At 43.6% G+C, this 25,325-nt stretch overlaps 2 protein-coding genes across 2 annotated transcripts; one reads left to right on the top strand and one right to left on the bottom strand.

Annotated features, from left to right (window-relative positions):
- Window positions 1-2,562: 2,562 nt before the first annotated feature.
- LOC143661272 (all-trans-retinol 13,14-reductase-like) lies at window positions 2,563-5,786 on the top strand. The gene is made up of 6 exons (XM_077134766.1): window positions 2,563-2,773; window positions 3,361-3,499; window positions 3,667-3,776; window positions 3,870-4,036; window positions 4,230-4,389; window positions 4,604-5,786. Exons 1-6 carry the CDS (start codon window positions 2,680-2,682, stop codon window positions 4,738-4,740), a joined length of 807 nt encoding a protein of 268 aa, XP_076990881.1. The 5' UTR covers window positions 2,563-2,679; the 3' UTR covers window positions 4,741-5,786.
- A 3,616-nt stretch (window positions 5,787-9,402) lies between these two features.
- On the bottom strand, window positions 9,403-13,708 carry TGOLN2 (trans-golgi network protein 2). Its single transcript, XM_077134765.1, has 4 exons — window positions 13,598-13,708; window positions 12,230-13,356; window positions 10,960-11,043; window positions 9,403-9,757 (listed from the first exon to the last, which is right to left on the bottom strand). The coding sequence occupies exons 1-4, from the start codon at window positions 13,641-13,643 to the stop codon at window positions 9,752-9,754; spliced, it is 1,263 nt and encodes a 420-aa protein (XP_076990880.1). The 5' UTR covers window positions 13,644-13,708; the 3' UTR covers window positions 9,403-9,751.
- Between the last annotated feature and the right edge of the window lie 11,617 nt (window positions 13,709-25,325).

The following is a 25,325-nucleotide window of genomic DNA, read 5'->3' as shown; positions in this document are numbered from 1 at the left end:
GTGGTCTCCAATGCTGGGATATTCAATATCTATCAGCGCTTACTTCCAGAGAGCGCCCGCACTCTCCCAGGTAAAAGACGGGTCTGTGTTAGTTCCCTGCATTGTGCCTCTTCCTAGTTCCCTGACCGCTGCCCTTCTAGAGCTAGTTTGCTCCTATCAGAGGATGCTGACCTCTGCAGAGGATGCATCTTCTTGATTGGCTCAGGCACCTGCCCTCTGATCATCCTGATGCAGGAAAGGCAAAAACACTGGTTTCTAACAGCATCTATCGCAGCAAAGCTTCTGTGTTTAGAGCTTGGAGCACAACTTCCTTTCTGTCCCATAAGCTCCAAAGACCGTTTGGTCCTTTTCTCTCATTTCCTTCCTGGCAGCTTTATTCCTCCATTGTAACTTCGGCCCCTTTGCCCTCTCTGAAGTCTCCATACCAGGTTGTTCACTTCCAGTTTCTAGGATCATAGTTCATCTTCCTGATAGTTGTTTTTCATTGAGTTTGGAATGTGAATCCCACTCTTTTCCTTAATTTGTCCTATATGTATTTTTTGATTCAGCAAATATTTCTTGAGAATCTATCATGTGCCAGGTACCGTTCTGCGTTCTGGATCTTTGTTAATAAGCAAAACAGAATATCCCTTTCCTATGGTGCTTACATTCTAGGGGAAAAAAGCCGCATAATAAACAATAAACATAAGCTGTAATTAATCAATACTATTTTACAATGTGGTTGGTGCTACTGGGGGATGGCAGGTGTGGTTGGGGTTGGGGTTGGGTATGGAACTGGACACAGGGTCTTTAAGGTCTCTTTCAGTCCTAAAATGCCAACATGCAGTTACACCTTGAGATACGCAAAAGGAGACATAAAATTATACGACTTGATGAGATCCCTGAGTTAATCGAAGGGGTCATAGAGAGGAAGGTCTATATTGTGCCTGGCACTTAAAAACAAAACTGTTCTGTTTGTAACATTAAAAACTGTCAGATTATTATTATCAGAATCCTCAAGATAGGAATCAGTACTCTTGCGTACCAGATTTCTTTTCAATTATTTCTTTAAATTCTGTTGCATCTAAGTTACAGTTAAAGAAATTCTGTAGAATGCAAATTTTGAGTCTGTTACTTTCATTCTGAAAGTTCTTTTTATAAACTTCTTTAGAATTTTGTCAGGATGTAGAGCCTTGACATAGAATAGCCCTTTATGTCTTTCCCAAATTGGTAATTCTTTGAAACAGAATCTTAATTGAACTAGTCAAATTATTTCAAGAATCATTACTGGCATCTTACAGTTAGCATGGTTTTCAAGATCCTTGGAAAGAGCGTTTGTGGCTGTTTCTGTGACTTCTGTTGTGTAAGTTATTGGACGCTCGTGGTCCGCAGCCGCCACATGGGCTGAGTGGAGAGTAAGGAACAGCTCAGGGTGTCATTGGCATGGAAACCAGGGACTTTGGTGGTTCCAGGAGCAGGGTCCTGGAGGGTGGTGGGCCTGCGGGCTGCTCACAGAGCTGGGGAAGGTGGGTTCAGTAGAAAAGTGAATCCTGGGTTTCCTCATGGCAGCAGCTGTGACTGTCTCTGAGGTAGAGGCTGTAGCCACCTCAGAGCAGCCTTCTCAGGCCTGTCTTCTCAGGGGGCCTCAGCCAGCATCGCTGATAGCTAAGGCCTCTGCCATCTCAGGCAGGGTGTGCCAAGTAGGCCACGGCAGAGCCTGCCCAGTGCAGGGCGGCAGGGCGGGGCCCAGGCAGGCTGTTGGACTTTGCCTTTGGGGAGTGCCACCTCCTGTTCCATCACTGTCTCTCCTCTGACCCTCGGGCCCAGGGTCTCAGAGCCCTGACGTGCTCACCTGTGCCAGCCTTTGTTCCAGGCAGCCGAGCTCCAGAGTGGCCTGTTGAGCTGGCCGTCTCCTCCCTGGCCAGTGATAGTTTTTCCTAGTCTGAGAGCAATCTCCCGGTGCCCTCCATCTGGGGCTGAAGGATGGATGCCCCCTGTGTGGGCCAGTGGATGCTGCCCCAGATGCATCCCAGTGGGAGACATTTCAGAGAGGTGACAGAGAGGACACCTTACTCAGAGATCCCAGATGCTGGAACTCCTGGCCCCCGTCCTCTGGGGAGGGGTTCTCATAGTTCTGTCTGCCTTGCAGGATGGGAACAGGATACCCAGTGGAACAGTCAGGGGCAGTTAGGCCTGGGGGTTGACTGATTAAGCCTAGATAGCCTCTTTTTTTAGATTTTTAAAAATGAGAGCATTTGTAGGTTTACAGAAAAATCACGCAGAGAAGTACAGTTCCTTTGTAACCCCTCCCCAGTGTTCCCTATTATGAATCCTTTGCATTAGTGTGGGATCTTTGTTACAATGGGTGAATCCATATTATTACAGTATCTTAAGAACTAAAGTCTGTAGTGTGCACTAGGGTTCCCTCTTTGTGTTGTATGGTTGTGGGGTGGCTCTTTATCCTGCTGTGAGAGCCTTTCTTAATTCCCACGGCTGCACCTTGACAAGTTTCTGGGGGTGTTTGGAGACAAAAGTGTGTGGTTCCTGTACTCCTTAGTTTTAGCTGGAGGGAGAGGGGAAGGGGCTGAAGACCTAGGGGATTTCACCCCTGGGTACCTGGATCTCTCTGTGCCCATCTTGTACCCCATCTTTAGAAAGGGTGCCAGTAGTGTGCATGCCCTGGATGCTGGGACCCATGTGATGAGGTACGGCTCCATCACCAGGTGGCTGGAGGTTCTGTGGACATTTCCTCCTCCCTCGGTGAAGGGTCTGCAGAGCATCTCCACATCTGGAGGTAAGTCCAGGGGATTTTAGATGGCCTCCAAGGGCCTTTCTCCATACTGCCGTCCTTTCCTCTTCCCTCCTGTCAGCTTCTGAAATGCTGTCTGGCAAGTGCCAGGATTGCTATTTGAATTGGTTCATATGCATTGCTGACTGTGTTGAGGCCCTACATATACATGACATTCTTATGTGAAACTGAGGCTGATGACAAACCCTATTCATTGGGTGGTTTTATACTGTGTAGCCTACTCATCGCCCATAACATGGAGAGGCCTGGCCAGGCGGGTCGTCTGAGACTTTCCAGTCACTGCTGTAAGCCCCCTTGGGGCAGATGGAGCTTGGAGCTGGGTCCCACATGCTCAAAAAGGTGCTTAGAGCAGAAGTGTATGGGGGTGGGAGAGCAGAAGCCTGGGATCATGTCCTTAACAGGCAGGAGGGGAGAGAGGAGCAGCTCTGCCAAATCCATGTTGAAAGGGCAGCTGTAAAAATGGGCTGGGCCCTAAGCCCGAGGATAAGGCTGCAGGTCCACATGCTGTCTGGAGCAGGGGGTGACCACCTCTGGTCACAGTTCATGCAGCCCCCACTGACTCTCTTTGGCAGATGTGAAGAAGCAGCTGGGGCTGGTGCGGCACGGATTGAGCATGTTCTCTGTTTTCATCTGCCTGAGAGGTACCAAGAAGGACTTGGGTCTAGAGTCTACCAACTACTACGTTTACTTTGACACAGACATGGACAAGGCGTAAGGCGTGTGTGGGGGCAAGGCTTCAGTGTGGGCCCACAGCCCACGGGGCCTGCACTCAGAAGAATCCCACGGGGCTGTCTGTAGGGCTGAAGGTCCTTGGGGTGGTGCTGGGGGCTGCAGGAACCAGGGCCTGAGGCTTGGCAGCCCTTTCCTCTCACCCGCAGGATGGAGCGCTACCTCTCTATGCCCAGGGAAAAGGCTGCGGCACACATCCCCCTATTCTTCATCACTTCCCCTTCGTCCAAGGACCCGACTTGGGAGGACCGATTTCCAGGTGGGGCCAGAGGTCCTGGCGGAGGAGGGAGTTGGGGCACAGGGGATCGGGCCAGAAAGGGCCCCAGTGTTAACCCCAGCTCTGCCTCCCCAGACCGGTCCACAGTGGAGGTACTGCTGCCCACCGCCTTCGAGTGGTTTGAGGAGTGGCAAGAGGAGCCGCAGGGGAAGAGGAGCAGCGACTACGAGGCCCTCAAGCACTCCTTTGTTGAAGCCGCCCTGTCGCATATCCTGAAGCTCTATCCACAGCTGGAGGGGAAGGTGGGTGGGCAGAGTGGGCAGGAACAGGGACAGGCCTCTTGGTGCCAGTGCTGCCCCTCCAGGGATAACTGAGCCCCAGGGAAGGACAAGAACCATATGCCGGCACTCACATCTGGCCAGAGCAGAAAACGGGGAGAGATGAGGATCTCAGAAGTTCCCATTCTTGCCCTGTGACTGCCTGTTTCCTTCTCAGGTGGACAGTGCGACTGGAGGTTCCCCGCTGACCAATCAGTTTTACCTGGCCTCTGCCCGAGGTGCCTGCTACGGGGTTGACCATGACCTAGGCCGCCTGCACCCTCGTGTCATGGCCTCCATAAGGGCCCAAAGCCCCATCCCCAACCTCTACCTGACAGGTACATTGCATGCCCCATTCTACCAGGACCCAAGACGCTGGGTCTCTTGGGCACCCCAAGTCCTGCGTCCCTGCTCCCCTCCAGCCTCCTACACCCTGAGCCTGATGCCCTGGCACACTGTGGGCCCTGGTCCCCACTGAGGCCTCATTCCTGGGTGGCCCTCCCCTCTCCCTGCCTGGGTGGGTGCTCACAGACCTCTGCTCTCGCCTTCCAGGCCAGGACATCTTCATCTGTGGGCTGATGGGGACCCTGCAAGGGGCCCTGCTGTGCAGCAGTGCCATCCTGAAGCGGAACTTGTTCTTGGACCTCAAGAAGCTTGACTCAAGGATCCGGGCACAGAAGAAGAATTAGTTCGTTGGGGAGAAGTCAGAGGAATTTGGCCAGTGATTTGGGCACATTCCCTGATAGTGCTCATGCTTTCTGCTTCTGTTTCTTTTTCATATAATGTACTGTTTTTGATTTCCAAACAGTACCTGACATGCAGGCATAGTGTAGATCACACTTCTTAAAGGGGAAGGATGGTCTTTGTTAATTTTCATAACATGGTCTTCTCAGTAAAAGACCCCATTGAGGTTACTGATTGGATAGGAGTGAAGTCTCATGACAAGGAGGGCTCTGTGTCCCACACTCACACCTCCAAACTGGAACAGTCCAAGTGGATCTCCTCTTGGTCAGCTGAGGCAAGCTGGTCATGGCCCGAGGCTTCTCTCCACATATTTACCCTCAGTGCTGGGCTGCAGGACGTCTACCCTGTCCTGAGGGCGAAGGGGAACTAAAGAGGTTTTAAGACCCAGCATGGTTTTGGTTGTAGCTCCACAGGTGTAGGAGGGGAAAGTGCCTGTGACAGGTTCACTTGGCTCTGAGGCTGGAATGAGCACAAGTCATGCTAGTTGGCATGGTGCAGTGATAAAAGGAAATACCCAGTTCCTATGCAGCCTAGCCCAAGGCTTGTCTTCCTTATGACTAAGGGGGCATCAGGTTTTCAACTGCCAGGAGAGGGGTACTCAGGAAGTTCAGAACCCAAGCTGAAAGACTCATCTTCCAAAATATTAGGCGTCAGGACACAGGACTGGTGAGATGACCGCAGTGGAGGAGAAGCAGTGTGACAGGGCACTGCAGCACGGAGGGGTAACTAAATGGACTAGGACATTTGGCCCAGCTGTTGCAGAGCTAGGAGAGCGGCCACCTGGTGGAGTGGGCGTGAGAAATGAGTCAGCATTAGAACAGGAAAAGGCCCAGGGCTCAGGAATAGCCTTTGCCTTAATCAGCATTTAGGTCAGCATATGCAGAAAGGAGACTGGGTGAGGGAGGAATGAAGGCTAAATAATATTCAAGAAAAGTAACACACTTTCACTGACTTTAAATTGAACTGCTAAGGGCCTTATTTTAGTCCATTTTAATCTATAAATAAACTTAATGATTTTATAACTTTAATATTTGAAAATGACTTTGGTTTCTATGCAGTGATACAAAACTGCATTGAAATGGCAGTCACAGAAGCTCAGTAAAACATACACTGAAAAGTACTTTATCACTAGACCAAATAAACCTTAAAGAAATAAAATTAAGTGTATTCAGCTACACAAAAGCTGAAAATAGAAAACAGTGGGACTCTTACCAGTTGGGCAAACAAAAGAGAAGGGAAAAAATTGAACAATTAACTGTTTATTTAACAAGGTAGAGTTGTGAATTACAAGAATTTCTATCAAAGAGTGTGAGGGGGCTGGGTTTGTAGGCAGCTTGGAATACTGCACAGCTCAGTCGCAAAGCCTTTACAGGAGTCCCTACATGGGTGGGTTACGAAGGCCATATCTGACTCGCAGAACTAGCTGAGGCTCAGTCTTGGCTCTGAATGTAGTTGAACTGAACCCGAAAGTCTCTCCACTAGATTTATGTGAGCACGGCAGTGCCAAACTCAACCTTCCCATCAAGAATTTTCAGAAAACAGCCTGGCAGAATCACAGGGTCTGGTGTCCCGCACGTTCCTCCATGTGTGAGCACTTGGGAACATGTGCAAGGCTCTCTTACTTTCATCACATTCAGCATTTATTGATTAGGTTGCCCTGTGAGCACAAGGGGCAGGGTTCCTTTTTTTGTTTGTTTTTAATGGCATAAACTAGTAAACAGAATGAGAATCACCATCTGCAGATGGTTTAGGATTCTATCACCAAATGTTTTCACGAAAAGCCATGATGGAAAAAGAAATGTCAAAAGTATATAACTAGCTGTCAGGTCTTTCTGAGTTGATTTAGCCTTTCTAGATAGACTGGCCTTTGACTCTCCTAGAGTCCAGAAGTGGACCCTTAAAGTAGTATTCTAGCTTCAAAAAGACAACGACCCAGAAAACAAGCTTTCCTTTGGTATGGGATATTTCCCTTAGTGCAATTTCTGAAGTGAAGCTTAAATTTTATATACTCTTTCAGCACAGGAAGCGGTACTTTTCAGACTCAAGAGTTGAGCGGTGTACAAACCCTCTTGGCTCCTAAAGTCAACCTTTCTCCTAGTCTCTTTCAATCATGAAGCACAAAGAGTTGCTTGAGATTAAGTCCCATCCAGATGTCATGAAGAACCATGTCACCTTTTGGATCCCCTACAGGAGGTCAAGATGCTAAGCAAATATAAAGACAGTGTCAGGGACTCTCCCCTCAAGTTTTCATGGGGAAACCAGAGAGAAACATCAGCTACTGACTGCTCTGTTTTGCTTAAGTCCCCCAATGAGTGGCATTATTAAGAGCTACTGGAGTAGAGTGGAGAGAGTCGATGTGGGGTGGGCCAGTTAGGGAGGTAGATGGGGAAACATGAGGTACACTCTAAAGAGATCGATTTTGAGAAAGGGAGAGAAAAACCACATAACCAAACACAAAGGCACAGAGGCAAAGCTGGGCACCAGACAAGAGGAAGCTTTTGCTGGCCAGGACCCACTGAAAGGAAGGTTCTAGTCTGCAGCATCCTGACTGCCAAAGAGGCCATGACTTGATTCTCTAGGCCCAGTTAGAGGCTTCAGACCAGGGCAGGTATTTTGGAAAGATCAATCTGGTCTCCTAAAGCATTCAAGAGAAAACAGGCAGGAGAACCAACTAAGGTAGCTCCTGCAAGAAAAAAAATTCAGGAGAGAAGTGAAATGGGTGGGGAAAGCAATAAAAATGAAAAGATTGTATTTGAAGATATTAAAGAAGAGCACGGGTAGGAGTTTTGTGACAAGATAAAAATGGTCTGAATTTGCAATTTTGAACTCAGATGATTAAAGACATTGGGCAGTTCAGACTGCTTAATGGGTGAAGAGAAATCCAGCTGCAGTGACCACAGGACAATCAAACAGATTCAGCATCAGTGCCAGGGTTCTTTGGGAACTAGGCTGAGGCTAGAGACTAGAAAAATTCCTGAAGGGGCAGTCCGATGAATGGTGAAAACCTGCCTCTGAAGGTCCTTCCCCACTAGGACAGGAGAAGGCAACAGAGTTCTTAGAAACCAGGTCAGTGTGTCAGAGAAACCAAAAAGAAGGGGATTTCAAGTTGGATAGGTGATAATGTCCAATTTTATCAAGGATAGGAGAAATTTTGAAAAGAGGTTACTGGATTTGGTGTTCTAACTGGAAAAACACTACGTAAAAACACTGTAAGTAGAAAGACAGGGATCAACTGAATTTGCACAGGTGCAAAGAATTGACAAGAATGAATGGTGAAGTAACAGAAGTGATGCTTATAGGAGAAGGCACACAACAGAAAGGATAACAAATAGGGTGGGTGGCAGCAGGAGGGCAGAAGAAAACAGGGGAGTGTAGAAAGGCACAATTAAGAAAAAGGGGCAAGGCAGGGAAGAGAGTAGGAAAGGGATTTAAATAACCAAGGACTGAGGGAATGCCGGAAGATCCTAGGGGAAGATTCCTCAGGTTGGAAGAGAGCATTACGAGACTGGCAGGGAAAATGAAGCCAAGAAGAGCATTCATTAACTTCTCATCTCCATCAAATATGTCTGTCACCAGAGTGCATTTGCCAGGAATGAAACAGTATCTCAGGAACATGAGCTATTTTAAGCAAGGTGGAAGAATCTACGACAAACAGGATGGTCCTTTCTTCAGACTTCTCTATCAACACAGGGGATCCTGTCCCCCTCAGCTCATACATTCTCCTATTCCCCCGAGATCAACTATCCTATCAGCGTCTCCTTTGCGGAAACAACTCTCTTTAGGCTCTCTATAACAGGGTAGCAGACCAGAAGGGATTTCAACAAAACATCAAACAACAGTGTGGTCCAGATTCTACCTTCATTCCGCAGGGGGCACTTAATGAACTTCTTCAATTTTAATAATACCTGACATGGGATGGATAAAAAATTTTTATTAATTACCTCTGGCATTTGATAAAAGGTGAGAGGACCACTGAACAGATTAAGGCAACATGGGCAGGGAGTGTAGTTAATTTCTAAATACAGGTCAGTTTTGTCTATTTTAGGTGACACTGGGAAAATGGAGTTTGTGGGAGACCTACTTCATATAAGGGCTTTGTAGAAACTGGGGAACAAAGTCAAAATCCTCTTACATGTTTTTTTGTATGGAGCATGAACCTGCCCTAATTCAAAGTTCCTTTTGAGTGTGATTATGAATATGGAAGAACATGATACTCCATAATCATAAGCACATAAAAAAAATCTACAGCAGCCATAGGGACTCTACAGCTTTACTCCAAAAACCCTAAGTTCAGTTTTACACTCAGTACAATAATCACAAGTAAATTCATCTTAAGTAACATGAAAGTAACAAAAATGTGAAGAATTTCTTCTAAATAGGGTACACTTGCAGGCAGTAAAGCACTTTTCAACCTACCACTGTGGTTTGCTAAAGCCTTCAAAGAGAACCTGTGTGTCCAATGTAGCCCTTTACCTATTAGCATTTACCATGTTCTGTACTTTTGAAGGGCACATCTCCCTAAGGAAGAGTCTTTCATAGGAAAAGCACCTCAACCAGCCATTTGCTTCTAGGTCTGCAAAATGAAATAGTAGAGAATGCCACACCACTGTCAAGGGGCAACTTTACTAGAACCAAGGCCCGACAGAGGCTGGTCAGCAGCAGTAGCCTGCCTTGGGCGGGGATCTCCCTTTGGTCCCAGCGGAGTTCCTACTTGCTCCCTCCACTCACACTCAAGAGGGAAGAAGACAGAAGACATCAGCACACATAAAGGGAACACAGGAATACAAGGTAACCAAAGTGCAGGTGCAAAAAAACAAGGCCACCCCCGCCTCCCTCAGCACAGACTTGCCACCAAATCCCAGAGGGGGTGTCTCTTAGGTCACAGTACTTTTTCTTCATTTCTTGTGATTTTAGGAACAAATCAGCAGGGAGGACAAGATTCTCAAGGAAAAATCATCAGATCTGAAATGAGAGCAACACAATCCATTGAGAACATTAGCCTTTTCCAGAGAAATATACTTTATATTTATGATTTTGAAAATAAAATTTTCTCTTACAGGATCTGTGATTCAGGAGAAAAATTCAGAATTAAGACAAACCGATCCACTACACCATACGAACAGCATTTAATAAAAATAAAAGTAGAGGGGGCACCGGTGGTTCAGTGGTAGAACATTCACCTTCCATGCAGGAGACATGGTTTAGATTCCTAGACCATGCACCCTAAATAAATAAATAAATAAATAACATGAGCTAGTCCCTATCCCATATTATCAACAACACGAAGAAGTTAGAATGGGCATAGGCCAAATACCCCTAAAGATTGGGAGAAAGATCAAAGGTGATGGTGGAGTTATACAGAGAAGGCAAAGTTTAACAAATGAGTATGGCTGCTGAACCAGTATACTGATACTTCTTTTAGTCTCCAGTACCTTATAGCAGCTACAAGTAAAAACCTGAAATCATGGAACTGTAACCCATACCAAACTCTGAAATCAGTTCTACAACTAATTGTTGCAATGTACTTTGAAATTTGTTGCTTTTTTGTATATGTTATTCATCACAAAAAAGAGGAGGAGTGTAACAGAGAAGATAGGATTTAACAAATGAGTATGACTGCTAAATCATTATATTGATATTTCTTTTGGTCTCCAGTGTCTTGGAGCAGCTAGAAGAAAAAATGAAAAATCATGGAACTGGAACCCATAACAAACTTTAACATCTGTTCTAAAACTGCTTGTTAAAATGTACTTGGAAATTTATTGCTTTTTTTGTTTATGTTATATTCCACAATAAAAAAAAAGATTCCAAGATGATTTGTATGCCTACTAAAATGTGCAAAGTGCTAGTATAGTGCAAAACGCACAGGATTTAGGAATCTAGAGAGTTGCTATCACATCCTCATTTTGCCACTAACTTGTACTGGGAACTGAGGAAAAAAAAATGTTGCTGGGCCTCAGTTTCCTCATCTGTCAAGGGAGGGAAGTGAAGTGGTATACCTGAAGGTCTCTTCTAGCTGCTACCTGGTTGGTACATATACCTCAATGCCTCCACTGTCCAGCAGCTCCAGAGATCCAATTCCTCCTATTTTTAAGTGCAAGCCTGCTTCTGGGCCCACCTGAGGTTGCTAATCACTTCTGTGAACGTGGCTCTTCCTTCCTTACCTTCTGGTCCAAACGCTGGTAGTCACTGGCCTTTGGCCGCCGTGCGACTTTGGATCTTTTTCCTTCCAGGACAAAAGCAATAATCTGGGGAAAGGAAAAAGGAAAGGATTAGCAGGGGGCTCTGTAATGATATGTTCCAGGGTCTGAAATCAGAGGCAGTTATCCTGGTACTACATTTTTAATGACCGTGACTGTAGAAAGAACATTATACCCACAAAGAATCCTAATTAAATCCTAATGATTTTAGTAGGACAGGACCCAGTTACATCAGAATCCTTTATACTCCTCAACAGAAAACAATTGCGGGAAAGCTCCTCTGGGCTCTAGCTTGTGGGAGTTGACTCACCAGCACTTGATCAAATATTACTAGTGAGCTGACAGGTCTGCCAATCCCTCCCCAAAGAGATCCAGAGGCTGAATTTTCCAGGCTAGGGCACTCCCTTTTTACTTTTTAATCATAATAATTATTATTTCACAACTGCAAACATACTTTCACCCCACATTTTGCTTCTTCAATTGCACTCTGTAACTTTCCCTCCCTCTTTCCACTCCAAAGGCTATTTCCCTCAAAGGAATCTTGGCTGTAGAGTAAGGGATGCACAATTTTACTAAAAGCCTTCTTTCATCCCTTACAACCATGGTCTGATGGTCTTCTAAATTCCTGGGGCTCAACAGGAAATGTGATTCTTTAGTCACTGAAGTGTTTGCAGAGGGATACTAATATCACTTCACACCAAACCCTGCAAAAGAAGTGCAATTTCTGGGCTTCTGTTTAAAGATCAAAAACCCCACTGACTGTAGTCCCTGGGCTCCTTGCTGTTGACATGTAAGACTATCTGCCACTACAGACATTCTTTTTGCCACTGTGCAAGGAAGACAGAAGCTTGAGAAAGGAAGCCAGACGTGACGCACACATCTCAAAAGCAGAAGCAAGGGGAGACAGATGCTCTAAGTACTTATAAACCGGCAGGTACTCAGCTCCTCTGAACCTAGTCATGGGTCTTAGTTCAAGATTATGGGCGGGGGGACTCACTTCAGGTCAGATCTTAACATCCCAATTTGGCACCTAATGCAGCAGCAGAGGCCACTCAGAGGAAATCGGTAATAGATGATATAGGCAACAAATGATTTATAAAACAGGCGTCAAGGACCCTAGCAGGGTTTGAAGAAAAAAATGGTTTGTCTTAAAATCTCCAGTGCTTCTGGGCTAAGGAGGGGCTGCTGACCCATACACCAAGATCTCCCCTCTCTAAGGCAACTCTTGACTTACCTTTCGCTTGTTGTGATAAGCAATATAGAGGACAGCAACAAGAACGGCTGCGGTCACCAGATACGCAAAAAAGTGGCTGCTCTCTGCACTAGCACTTCCAGGACTGCCCTTATAAAGGACACTGGATTCCCTGCTATTCACGGAATTCAAAAGCGGACCTTCTTGGTTCTCACTGGGGGCAGGGCCTGACATCTCTTTGGGTGGTAAATCCTCTTCAGGCTCTGTATTGCCTTCTTCAGGCTCCTTGGGCTGGAGATCTTCAGTAGGAGCTAAAGACTTATCTTCTCCCTCCTGCCGGGGAGAAGTGCGGTCACTGTCTGTTGATACTTTCTCCCCAGATTCTGTCTTAGAAACAGGTATGACAAGCTCTCTATTGTCAGCTTTCCTCTCCAAGTCAGCATCCTCGCCATTAGATAATCCTTTGGACCCGAGCTTGCTAGAGCTTTCGTTCGTGGACAGCTGTTGTCCTAGGTCCGGACTGTTAGAGCCTTTTGGGGGGGACTCTTTTCCAGGGTTCGAACTGCTGGAGCCTTCACTGGGGGACTGTGTTTCCGGGTCCGAACTGCCAGAGCCTTTATTAGGGGACTGTTTTCCCACGTCCGAACTGTTGGAGCCTTGTTTCGGGGACTGTTCTCCCAGGTTCGAACTGCTGGAGCCTCCTTCGGGGGACGGCTTTCTCGGGTCCGGATTGCTAGAACCTTTTTTGGAGGACGTTTTTTCCGGGTTCGAACTGCTGGAGCCTTCTTCGGGGGACAGCTTTCTCAGGTCCGGATTGCTAGAACCTTTTTTGGAGGACGTTTTTTCCGGGTTCGAACTGCTGGAGCCTTCTTCGGGGGACAGCTTTCTCAGGCCCGGATTGCTAGAACCTTTTTTGGAGGACGTTTTTTCCGGGTTCGAACTGCTGGAGTCTACTCTGAGGGACGGTTTTCTAAGGTCCGTATTGTTAGAGCCTTCTACGCAGGACGCATTTACGGAGTACGAACTGCCTCCACTGGAGTTCGGCTGGCTCACGGTGTTCTCGCTTGGGTTTCTTCCTCCAGAAGACTGACTCTCAGCCTTTGGTTCTTCAGGACGGTGGTCGAGATTATCGGCAACTGTCGTTGAGCTGGACGAGTTCCGTTCAGCTCCTGAAATACAAGGCGTTTGTTGGTCCTGGCGAGTCACGCCGGGAGAAGAAGCCCTTTAGGGCTGGAAGAGACCGGGGCGGGGGAAACAACGGTAGGACCGGGGTGGGGGTGGGGAGGAGTAGGACGATGGCGCGTGCAGGGGTGGGTCGGGAAGGGAAGAAGAGAGCCCAGAAGGTGAGGGGCCGAGGTAAGTACGGTGGGTCTGAGGGCGAGAGTGACATCTGAGAAGCGGGGGTCTTACCCCCGGCCGCGACGCTCAGCAGAACCAATGCAACCAGGAACCGCATCCTGCATGAGCCGTGCTTCCGCCCTCAACCACTCTCGCGAGATGCGCGTGCGGGATTCTCGTGCGCGGGCCCGTGGTCCCACCACCTCCCCGTCCGTCCTACCTCCTGGAGCCCATCCATTGGCTCTCTGGTATGGGGGCGGGGCTGCCCGGCGGCGGCGCTGCGCGGCCCCTGCGGAGGACCCTATCGCCTTTTCCACGTCGGCCCCGCCTTCCCCTCCCGCGCTCCGAACCTTGTTAACATCCTCCCTTACAGCACCCTTGTTCCCGCCCTGCCCTTCGGGGCCCCGGATCCTACTCTCCCATTCCTCCGCCCCGGGTCCTCCTTGCCCCGCCACTCTCCCACCTCGCCGAAACAATTTCCTCCCAGGTTGCCCAAGCCCTTCTCTAAAAAAAACATCTTTTTTCAAATCGTAAAAGTTATTCGTGTTCGGGTGCACGGGTGGTTCCGTGGTAGAATGCTCGCCCTCCGTGCGGGAGACCATGCACCAAAAAGAAAAGGAAAAAAAAGTTATTCATGTTCAAGGTCGAAAGTTTAGTGAAAGTATAGAAGTAAGAAGTAAAACCTTAGTCCCAACCTTGGCGATAATCGCTGTTGAGTATTATTTTGTTTGGCAAAAATTTAGTGTTTTCTATTAGATAATACTTTTGATGGTCCAAAAATCAAAACGGGATTTAAAAAAATCCCTGCCAGGGGCTTTTATCAATTTAGTGTGTTTCCATCTAGTGTTTTGTTTTGTTTAATTAAATACAAATGTACTTATTTTCCCTTCCTTAATTTGCATATTTTCTTTATATCTTTCTTATGCATATTCATTATCTTCCTAAATTGAGAACATTGGGTAAATACTTTTGTTTCCACTATTTACAGTTAGTGTTATGTTTATTCATTAAACATTGACTAAAAATCTTTTATGAACAGTTGCCAAGCTGGGCCCTTGGTAGACTGTGGCTATTAAAACAGTGACAGGGCCTAACTGCACGAATCTAGTGTAACATAGAAATATTAATCAAGGCGTATCTGTACAAATGTGTGTGCACCCCAATAGATGTCAAGGAAGAAAGGTACAGAAGCCCATGAGACCTGTTGAGAACGGCTCCTTGGTGCTGAGCGCCAAAGAATGTAGGCTTTCCTTGGGGAAAAAGAAGGGAGGAGGAGCTTCCCTGGCTGTCAGTAAGTGGGAAAGCCTGAAGCAGGTGGGACCTGGCATTTTGCCTAAATCTAAAGGTTAATCCAGCCTGAGAAAGAGGCTGGGAGTCAATGAACTGGGAGTTGTCCTGAACAAAAATCTCTAGGGGGCACAAAAAGTAAGGCTGGATTAACAGAAAATGTCATGCTAGCTAAGGGGCTGAAATGTGACCAAGCCCCACTCCTGCCAAAAGGACTGCAGCTGCCAGGGGAAGTAATATTCCCCTGGAATCTGTGAAGTACAATATTTAGTTTGTTGACATGCAGTTTCTAGTCCAAATTCTTTATAATTTCAAGGAATAATACGTGGCATAAATCTAATTTTAAGGAACAAGGACTGTACTGCTTTGGCTAAAGAAAGTGAATTGGTAGCTGAATTTGTTTCTGTATATACTTAATTTATATATATATATATATATATATATATATATATATATATAAGAACAATTGTAGGTTTACAGAAATATCATGCAGGAAGTACCAAGTTCCTGTATACTCCATCTCTCACACACCCAGTTTTCCTTATTAACATTTTGCATCAGTGTGGTAAATTTGTTACAATTCATGAAACAATATTATTATAATTATGCTGTTAACTTTAGCACACTGTTTACATTGTGTTGTACAGTTCCATGGTGTATTAGTTAGGATTCTCTAGAGAAACAGAATCGATACGAACACTCGCAAATATAAAATTTACAAAAGAGTCTCATGTGACCGTGGGAACGTAAAGTCCAAAATCCGCAGGGCAGGTTGTGAAGCCAACAATTCCGATGGAGGGTCTGGACGAACTCTACAGGAGAGGCTCACCAGCTGAAGCAGGAAGAGAGTCTGTCTCTTCTGAACCCTCCTTAAAAGACCTCCAGTGATTAGATTAAGCCTCACTCATTGTGGAAGACACTCCCCTCAGCTGATTACAAATGGAATCAGCTGTGGCTGCAGCTGACGTGATCATGATTTAATTCTATGAAATGTCCTCATTGCAACAGACAGGCCAGCACTTGCCCAGCCAGACAAACAGGTACCACCACTTAGTCAAGTTGACACATGAACCTGACCATGACACAAGGGTTTGTGTGCTTGCATGTGTGTGGTGACATACAAAACCTAATATTTCTCCCTTTTTTTTTTTAACCTTTTTGAATATACAATTTGGTGGTGTAAGTTACATGCACAAAATTGCATGTCTCTTTATATAATTTTAACTAATAAAAGGAAATTCTCCCTACCTTCCCTAAACAAACATTGGATTAATGTTAAAGGATACTGATTTGGTAGGGAAGCAAATTATTAAGTTTGAAATGGGGTTTAGAAGTACTTGGCAAGGGAGGAAAGAGAAATCCGGATCCTGCAGAACTTGTTGGCCATCCTCAGGGTTTTGTGTTTTGTCTTAACAGCAATGAAAAGGATTGAAGAGGTTTAAGCAGAGGAAAAAGATCATCAAAGCTGGGGATTTTTGAAAAATTCTCTGTTTGCAACATGACAAACCTTTTGAGGGAAGGAAAGAGTTAATTTAGGAGTTAACCAGTTAGGGAACTCCTGTACTAGTCCAAGTAGGACTAGCTTGGGGATGGAGAGAAGGGGTCCCATTCAAGATTAATCTGGGAGGAGACACCACAAAGATTGGACATGGGGGGATGACGGTAAGATGATCAGGATTGCTGGAGATGGGGCACAAGAAATAAATTTGCTTTGGACTCTGTGTCTTATGCCTCTGAGGCAATCCAATGGAGGTTAGGGAGTTGGAAATCTGGGCATGGAGTTCAAAGGGAAATGTAGGAGCCATTTCCTAAGCAAGTTAAACATTGCTCAAAAACACGATTTGCTAATGGTTTCACAAAGAATCATTTATGAGTTAATCATAATTGTTGTGACAATTCCCTTATTATTAAACATCTGGATTATTCTTAATTTTCTACTGTAACTACTGTTTATTAAGTTTAATACAGTAGGTGCTTTATAAAATGAGACAGACACAGAAAAGATAAAGCAATTTGCTCAAGATCACTCTATTATTTCACCTAACAATTTGATAGGAAAAAAAAAACCCTTTCTGTTGTACTTTAATATTTATTGCACAAGTGATTCCCATGACTTTGGGCAATTTACTTAATTGCTGAAAGTATCAGCTTTATTATGAGATGGAGATTAAAATATTCTGAGAATGAGAGAATTCATGTAAAGCATGGAATATAACATGGTGTCTAGCATGTGATTAGAGCTCCAAAATGATAATAATAGTTATTAATACATTCAATATATAAAGATTAATAAAGATAAGCCACAGTAAGAAAATAAAATAATCCTGTAATCCAGAAATAACTATTATAAAAATATTTTGATGGTTCTTCCTTTTATTTAGTCATATATGTGCATATGTTTGATTAATTGAAAGTAAAACAAGTTACAAAGCCATATGTACAATTCTTAGTTTGTGGGCCTCTTTGTGGTGTGGCATTTAGTGCTACTAGTCGTGTCACTTGTCTTCTGGGATGCTATCGCCTCCTTGTTTTCCACTGATTCTTTTCTCAATATACTTCAAGGGGTTCCCAGTTGTCATTAAAATGTTTCTAAAAGGAAAGTGAAATCAATAGTATCACATACAGCAAAAGGTTGAAATAGGATAAGGACCTAGAAGTAGGAATTTTAATAGAGTCATGAAAGCAAAACCTGGTTGCAGTGAATGGAAATTACTTTTGCTGGAAGTTTGGATGTGAAACATGGTTTCTAATATGGGAGAGGGTTGCAGTTATTTAAAGAGTTAAGGGAAGAACTCATTCTTTCCTGTAAGAGTGATCAAGGTTACCGAAGAGATAAGATGACTGATGAACAATGCACCAGAGATGAGGGGCTGAGGTCTAGGGTGGTTAACAGCGGACAAGGGGTTGACCTTAAGATCTGTGGACAGGTAATTAGATTGGGTAGGAGGGCAGGGCAAGATGGCAGCACAGTGAGGTGTGGAATTTAGTTGGTCTTCCAGAGCAGATAGTAAATAGCCAGGAATGGTACAGAATAACTGCTGGGGGAACATCAGTGACCAGACACACAGCATACACCATTCTGGACCAGGTGGAGTGGCTGAGAGCCCATGCAGAACTGTAAGTTCCCTAAGCTGCGGACGCCGGGATCCCTCCCCCATGGGCAGAGCAGGCTGGTTCCCCAAAGGGAAAGGAAACAGACTTTACTAGCAACAAGGGCTTAGCTCAATCATGCTCCAATTGTGGAAATAATTTTAAAATTTTGACTACTGAAAACAGGTTCCCACACAGATAAACCTGGAATAAGGACTAAAGGAAAAAGGAATTTTTGCCAAGTAGAGAAGGGAAGGGCTGATAAAAAAAAACAAAAACAAAAAAAAAAAAACTAGACATTTTTTGAGTTGGATAGCACAAAATACTGGGAAAGGGCTGGACCCCAAGAAAAGGGGCCATAGAGAGCTTGGAGATCCCCAGAGCAATGTACCAACTCACACTCTTGATTGACAAACCTGAGGAGTGGTGATGGGGGTGGGTGGGGAGCAGCTCTAAAAAGACTTGTGTTTTTTTTTTACTTCTTAAACAGCTCATTAGACAGAACTGGAAGCACTCTCAGGTTCTAGCACTGCCCCAGGCAGGGATGGAATTAAGCTTGTCTGAGAGATAAAGTAACTAGTCAGGTGAAAGGTGTTAATTCCCTAAAGGCTGTATCTTCCCCAAGAAAAGGGGAATGAGGCCCAGCTCAAGTGGAACTCCCTCTAAAGGAATTCAGGCCCCAGGGACTGGAAAACAGAAGCAATTAAAATCATCCTACTACCTCACCTCTGTCTCAACCACACCCCTGGCAGGTAGAGCCTGCTGAAATTAAAGACACTGCATCCCTTTAAGCTGGTAGAAAGCCATGGGAAGACAAGTGCCACATGCTGGGCAAGATAGGAAAAATGCAGGGTCTAGAAGCTTCACAGGAAAATCTGACAACCTCCTGGGTCTCACCCTCAGGGTAAGCTGATGCTGGCTATTCTTTCCTCCTAAGATGTGGGCCTGTCTGGTCTGGGAAGATCTGACTGGGGTCTATAATATCTAAGGAGACACTCCTTAAATAAACAAACAAACAAATGAATAGAAGGCTCTTTTAGGTAGGGCAAGAAACGGAAAAACAAGAACTGAAAAATTTTGATCAGTTAAGCAGAATCTGTGCTAGAGGTCTAGAATAAGTTGAACTGAATATCAAAGGACAGATGGAGAACAAAACCATCCAGCAAAAAACAACCTAGGTAAAAGAGTGAAAACAACCTCCAGGAAATCAAATGTCTAGATGCCAGCACAAAATAACAACTCATACTAGGAAAATCAATGATATGGCCAGTCAAAGGGAGAAACCAACACTTCAAACGAGAGACAGGAGTTGAAACAATTAATTGAGGATGTTCAAACAGATGTGGAAAAATCTCATCAAAAATCAAATCAACGGGGCGGGCCATGGTGGCTCAGCAGGTAAGAATGCTTGCCTGCCAAGCCCAAGGACCCAGGTTCGATTCCCGGTGCCTGCCCACGTAAAAAAAAAAAAAAAAAAAAATCAAATCAACGAATTGAAGGATGATATAAAGAAGATATTGGGCAAACAAAAAAGAAGAACTCAAAAGTTTGAAAAAACAAATCACAGAACTTATGGGAATGAAACACACAATAGAAGAGATGAAAGAAGCAATTGAAACCTACAGCAGTAGGTTTGAAGAGGCAAAAGAAAGGATTAGTGAATTAGAGGACTGGACAACTGAAATCAGACATATAAAAGAAAATATAGGGAAAAGAATGGAAAAATATGAGCAGGGTTTCAGGGAACTGAATGACAACATGAAGCACATGAATATATGTGTTGTGGGTATCCCAGAAGGAGAAGAGAAGGGAAAGGAAGAGGAAGACTAATGGAGAAAATTATCACTGAAAATTTCCCATCTCTTATGAAAGACATAAAATTACAGATCCAAGAAGTACAGCATACCCCAAACAGAATAGATCCAAATAGACATATTCCAAGCCACTTACTAATCAGATTGTCAAATGTCAAAGAAAAAAAGGAAGGGCAAAAACTGAGGAATTAATTGTTCACTTGGAAAAACTAGAGAGAAAAAAACAGCAAACTAACCCCAAAGCAAACAAAAGGAAAGAAATAATGAAGATTAGAGCAGAAATAAATGAAATTGAGAACATGAAAACAATCAAGAAAACTAGAAGGTGGTTCTTTGAGAAAATCAATAAAACTGATGGCCCCTTAGCTAGGTTGACAGAAAAAGAGAGAGAGAGAGAGAGAGAGAGAGAGAGAGAGAGAGAGAGAGAGAGAGAGAGGATGCAAATAAATAAATCAGAAATGGAAGAGGAGACATAACCACTGACCCCACAGAAAAAAAGGAAGCAATGAGAGGATACTATGAGCAACTCTTTGCTTATAAACTAGACAACGTGGATGAAATGGACAACTTCCTAGAAAGGCATGAAGAACCAACATTGACTCAAGAAGAAATAGATGACCTCAACAAACAAATCTCAAGAGATTGAATCAGTAATCAAGAAGCTCCCCAAGAAGAAAAGTCCAGGAGCAGAAAGCTTCAGATGGGAATTCTACCAAGCATTCAAGAAAAAATTAGTACCAATCCTGCTCAAACTCTTCAAAAAAAGTGAAGCGGAGGTAAAGCTACTAACTCATTCTATGAAGTCAACATCATCCTAATACCAAAAGCCAGAAAAAGATACTACAAGAAAATAAAATTACAGAACAATCTCTGTAATGAATATAAATGCAAAAATCCTCAACAAAATATTTGTAAAATGAATCCAGCAGCATTAAAAGAATTATACACCGTGACCAAGTGGGATTTATTCCAAGTATACAAGGCTAGTTCAACATAAGAAGATTAATTAATGTAATACACCATCTCAATGAATCAGAGCGGAAAAACCAAACGAACATCTCAATTGATGCAGAAAATGCATTTGACAAAATTCAACATCCTTTCTTGATGAAAACGCTTCAAAGGACAGGAACAGAAGAGAATTTCCTCAATATGATAAACGGAATACATGAAAACTCACAGCTAACATCATCCTCAATGGAGAAGGACTGAAAGCTTTCCCTCTAAGATTAAGAACAAGACAAGGATGCCCACTGTCACCATTGTTATTTAATATTGTCCTGGAAGTTCTAGTCAGAGCAATTAGACAAGAAAAAAGGAGGCATCCAAATTGGAAAGGGAAAAGTAACACTCTCACTGTTCGCAAATAACATGATAGTGTATGTAGAAAATCTAGAAAAATCTGCAGCAAAGCTACTAGAGTTAATAAGTGAGTACAGCAAAGTGGCAGGGTACAAGATTAATGTACAAAAATAAGTATTGTTTCTATACACTAGTGATGAGCAATCTGAGGAGGAAGTCAAGAAAAAAAATTCCATTTACAATAGCAACCAAAAGAATCAAATATTTAGGACACAAAAGACCTATACACAGAAAACTACAAGAAATTGTTAAAAGAAATCATGGAAGACCTAAATAAATGGAAGGGCATACCGTGTTCATGGATTAGAAGACTAAATATAGTTCAGATGCCAATTTTACCCAAACTGACTGATAGATTTAATGCAATACCAATTAAAATTCCAACAACATACTTGGAGAAATAGAAAAACCAATAACCAAATTTATTTGGAAGGGCAGTGTGCCCCAAATGGCTAAAAATATCTTGAAAAAGAAAAATAAAGAGGGAGGTCTCATCCTAAACTTTAAAGCATATTTTGAAGTTACAGTGGGCAGAATAGCATGGTACTGGCATAAAGATAGTTATACTGACCAGTGGAATTGAATTGAGTGTTCAGAAATAGACCCTCCCATGTATGAATAGTTGATCTTTGATAAGGCAGTCAAGCCAACCCAACTGGGGCAAGGCAGTCTTTCAATAAATGTTGTTTAGATAACTGGATATCCATATTCAAAAGAATGAAAGTGGATCCATATACAAAAATTAACTCAAAATTGATCAAAGATCAAGACATTAGAGCTAAAACCATAAAACTTTTAGAAGAAAATGTAAAAAATATCTTATAAATCTTGTAATAGGAGGCGGTTTCACAGACCGTACACCCAAAGCATAAGCATTAAAGAAAAGAAATAGATAATCGGGGTCTCCTTAAAATTAAACACTTTTACGCATCAGAAAACTTTGTCAGGAAGGTAAAGATGTAGACAATGCAATGGAAGACAATGTTTGGAAACCACGTACACATAGGGTTTAGTATCCAGAATATATAGAGATTCTTCAACTCAACAACAAAAAGACAAACACTCCAATTACAAAACAGGCAAAAGACATGAACAGACACTTCTCAGAAGATGAAATACAAATGGCTAAAAGGCACGTCAAAAGATGCTCAACTTTACTGGCCATTAGGGAAATGCAAATCAAAACCACAATGAGATATCATCGCACACCCACTAGAATGGACATAATAATAATAATAATAAACAGAAAATAACAAGTACTGGAGAGGATATGAAGAAAGAGATGCACTTATCCACTGTTGGTGGGAACGTAAGATGTACAACTACTCTGGAAGGCAGTTTGGTAGTGTCTCAGGGAACTAAGTATAGAATTGCTATATGATCTGGCAATCCCGTTACTAAGTATATATTCAGAGGACTTGAGGGCAAGGACACAAATGGAAATTTGCACACAAATGTTTATAGCAGCATTACTCACGATTGCCAAGAGATGGAAATAGCCCAAATGTTCATCAATGGACAAGTGGCTAAACAAGTTGTGGTGTATACATACAATGGAATATTACGCAGCTTCACGACACAATAAAGTCATGAAGTATGTCACAACATGGATGAACTTTGAGAATATTATGCTGAGTGAAATTAGCCAGAAAGAAAAGGACAAATACTGTATGGTCTCACTAATATGAACTAACATCAATGAGTGAACTGTGAGAGTTGAAATTAAGAACACAGCTTATCAGGAGATAGAAACAGGGTAGAGATTGAGCATTTGGTGCTGAAGGAATACAGATGATGCAACATGACTGATTGTAAAAATTCAGATATGGATTGCACAGTACTACTTTATGGTAGCACAATAATATAAGTGCACTGAATACAGCTGGATGGGAGTATGATGGAGGAAGAAGGGCTGGGGGCATGTGTGAAACCAGAAGGAAAGATAGAGTATAAAGACTGAGGCAGTATAATTTAGGAATGCCTAGAATGGACAATGATGGTGATTAAATGTACTAATACAAAAACATTTTTGTATGAGCAAGAACATATGAATGTCAACATTGCAAGGTGTGGAAAATGGATGGTTTACAGGAAAAAGTACAATCAAGGCAAGCTAGGGTCTATAGTCAACAGTAACTTTGTAATATGCTTCCACTGAATGCATCAAAGGCATTATGTGAAAACTAAATCCCAACATACAGGGGATATGGGTGTCAGGTATGGATTTTTATGGAAGTAAAGGAAATGTCTTCATACAGATTATGGTGGTGAAGGCATGACTGTTTACTTAGGTTGAACTGCATAATGGGTGCATAAAACTGTTTAAAAATGAGCAGAGAGAAACAAGTGCTAGAGAATATGGGAAGGAAGAGATATATCTATTCACTTTCAGTAGAGAAACCGAGAGGTGCAGCCCCTTGGAGGGCAGTGTGGTGGTTCCAGAGGAAGCAATAGGTTCCTACAACCCTATTGCTTAGTGTATACCTGGGGACAGGAATGGACACGTGCACACTGGTGTTTGTGATTCACGATGGATGGAGGGGACCTAAGGGAAGGAAGGTCACCCCTTCCTTCCCTTAGGTCCCCTCCATCCATCGTGAATCATGTACAGATACTATGGCTTACTGAGTGACTGCAGGAGGGAATGAAGTTATGAGGCATACAAATAGGTGAATGAATCTTAAAGACAGCATATTGAATGTAATGTCAGAAAGAAAAGACAAATATTATCATGCCTCTTTCAGATGGACTAACTATAATATACAAACTTGGAGAATTGAAGTTGAGAGCCTGGGTTATCAGGTTGGGGCCTATTGTAGAGGGTCCTAGATTGTAAGCTCTTACAGCAGTCACATATATTTGGAGTTGTGACTGTTATTTATAAATTCTGAGATACTGAGCTGTTTGTTTATGACCTGGTCGTTCCCAGAAACTTCAGGTACGTATGTGACACCTGAGACTCAGCGTTAGAGCTCTGAAGCTATGAAAGTCAGCAGTACCCCATACAGGAACTGCTTAAAAAGCTGAAAAAGGGATCAGACTTCAACTGGAGATATGAATGAAGCTGACCTGGAAAGAACTGAGGTAGATCAGAAATTAGGGTAAAGGATGATATTGTCCATATTTTAAAACTTCAACTTCTGTGTGAGACTAAAGGGGAGATAGTTAGTTGGGGCAAAATGTATATTTGGGTACTGCATTATCTAATTTAATCTGTATGGTCCGTTTAGTTGAACACCATAAGTACGTGGGACCTTGAATAGAGTGTAAGATCTTGTTGGTTTGTCCAGGTTAGTGTGAGGGCCCTATATATCCCAGAGTAATTTGGTCAGTGAATAAATATTTGCAAAATCCCCTTGGAGGACTGAGGAGAAAGTAGGAAATATTCAACAGCCGCATTTGGAGAATTTCTCATATTCTCACAAGCAGTGGGGACAACCAAATCAATAGGCTGAGCCCTCAACCTTGGTGTTCACCCCCATGAAACTTATTCCTGCAAAGGATAGGTCAGACCTACTTAAAATGATACCTAAGAGTCACCCTCAGACACCCTCTTTTGTGGCCCAGATGTGGCCTCTCTCTCTAAGCCAACTTGGCAGGTGAACTCACTGCCCTCTGCCTACGTGGGACATGACTCCCAGGGGTGTAAATCTCCCTGGCAAAGTGGGACAGAACTCCTTGGATGAGCTGGGACCTGTCTGCATGGGATTGAGAAAGTCTTCTTGACCAAAACGGGGAATAGAGAAATGAGACAAAATAATGTTTCAGTGGCTGAGAGATTCCAAGCAGAGACGAGAGGTCATTCTGAAGGTTATTCTTATGCATATACAGATATCCCTTTTTAGTATATGGTGTATAGGAGTGGCTGGAGGGAAGTACCTGAAATTGTTGCACTGTGTTCCAGTAGCCTTGATTCTTGAAAACAATTGTATAACAATATTGCTTTTACACTGTGACTGTGTGATTGTGAAAACCTTGTGCTGATGTTCCTTTATCCAGGATATGAACAGATGAGTAAAAAAAAATAAGGATAAAGAATATAAATAATAGTGGGGATAAGGGGTAAAAAAATTGGGTAGATTGAAATACTTGTGGTGAATGAGAGGGAGGTATAAGGGGTGTATTAGTTAGGGTTCTCTAGAGAAATAGAATCAACAGGGAACACTCGCAAATATAAAATTTCTGAAAGTGTCTCGCGTGACCATGGGAATGCAGATACAAAATCCGCAGGGCAGGCTGTGAAGCCG

This window comes from Tamandua tetradactyla, chromosome 17 (assembly GCF_023851605.1).
Source record: "Tamandua tetradactyla isolate mTamTet1 chromosome 17, mTamTet1.pri, whole genome shotgun sequence".
Taxonomy (NCBI): domain Eukaryota; kingdom Metazoa; phylum Chordata; class Mammalia; order Pilosa; family Myrmecophagidae; genus Tamandua; species Tamandua tetradactyla.
This window is presented reverse-complemented; position numbering and strand designations above follow the sequence as displayed.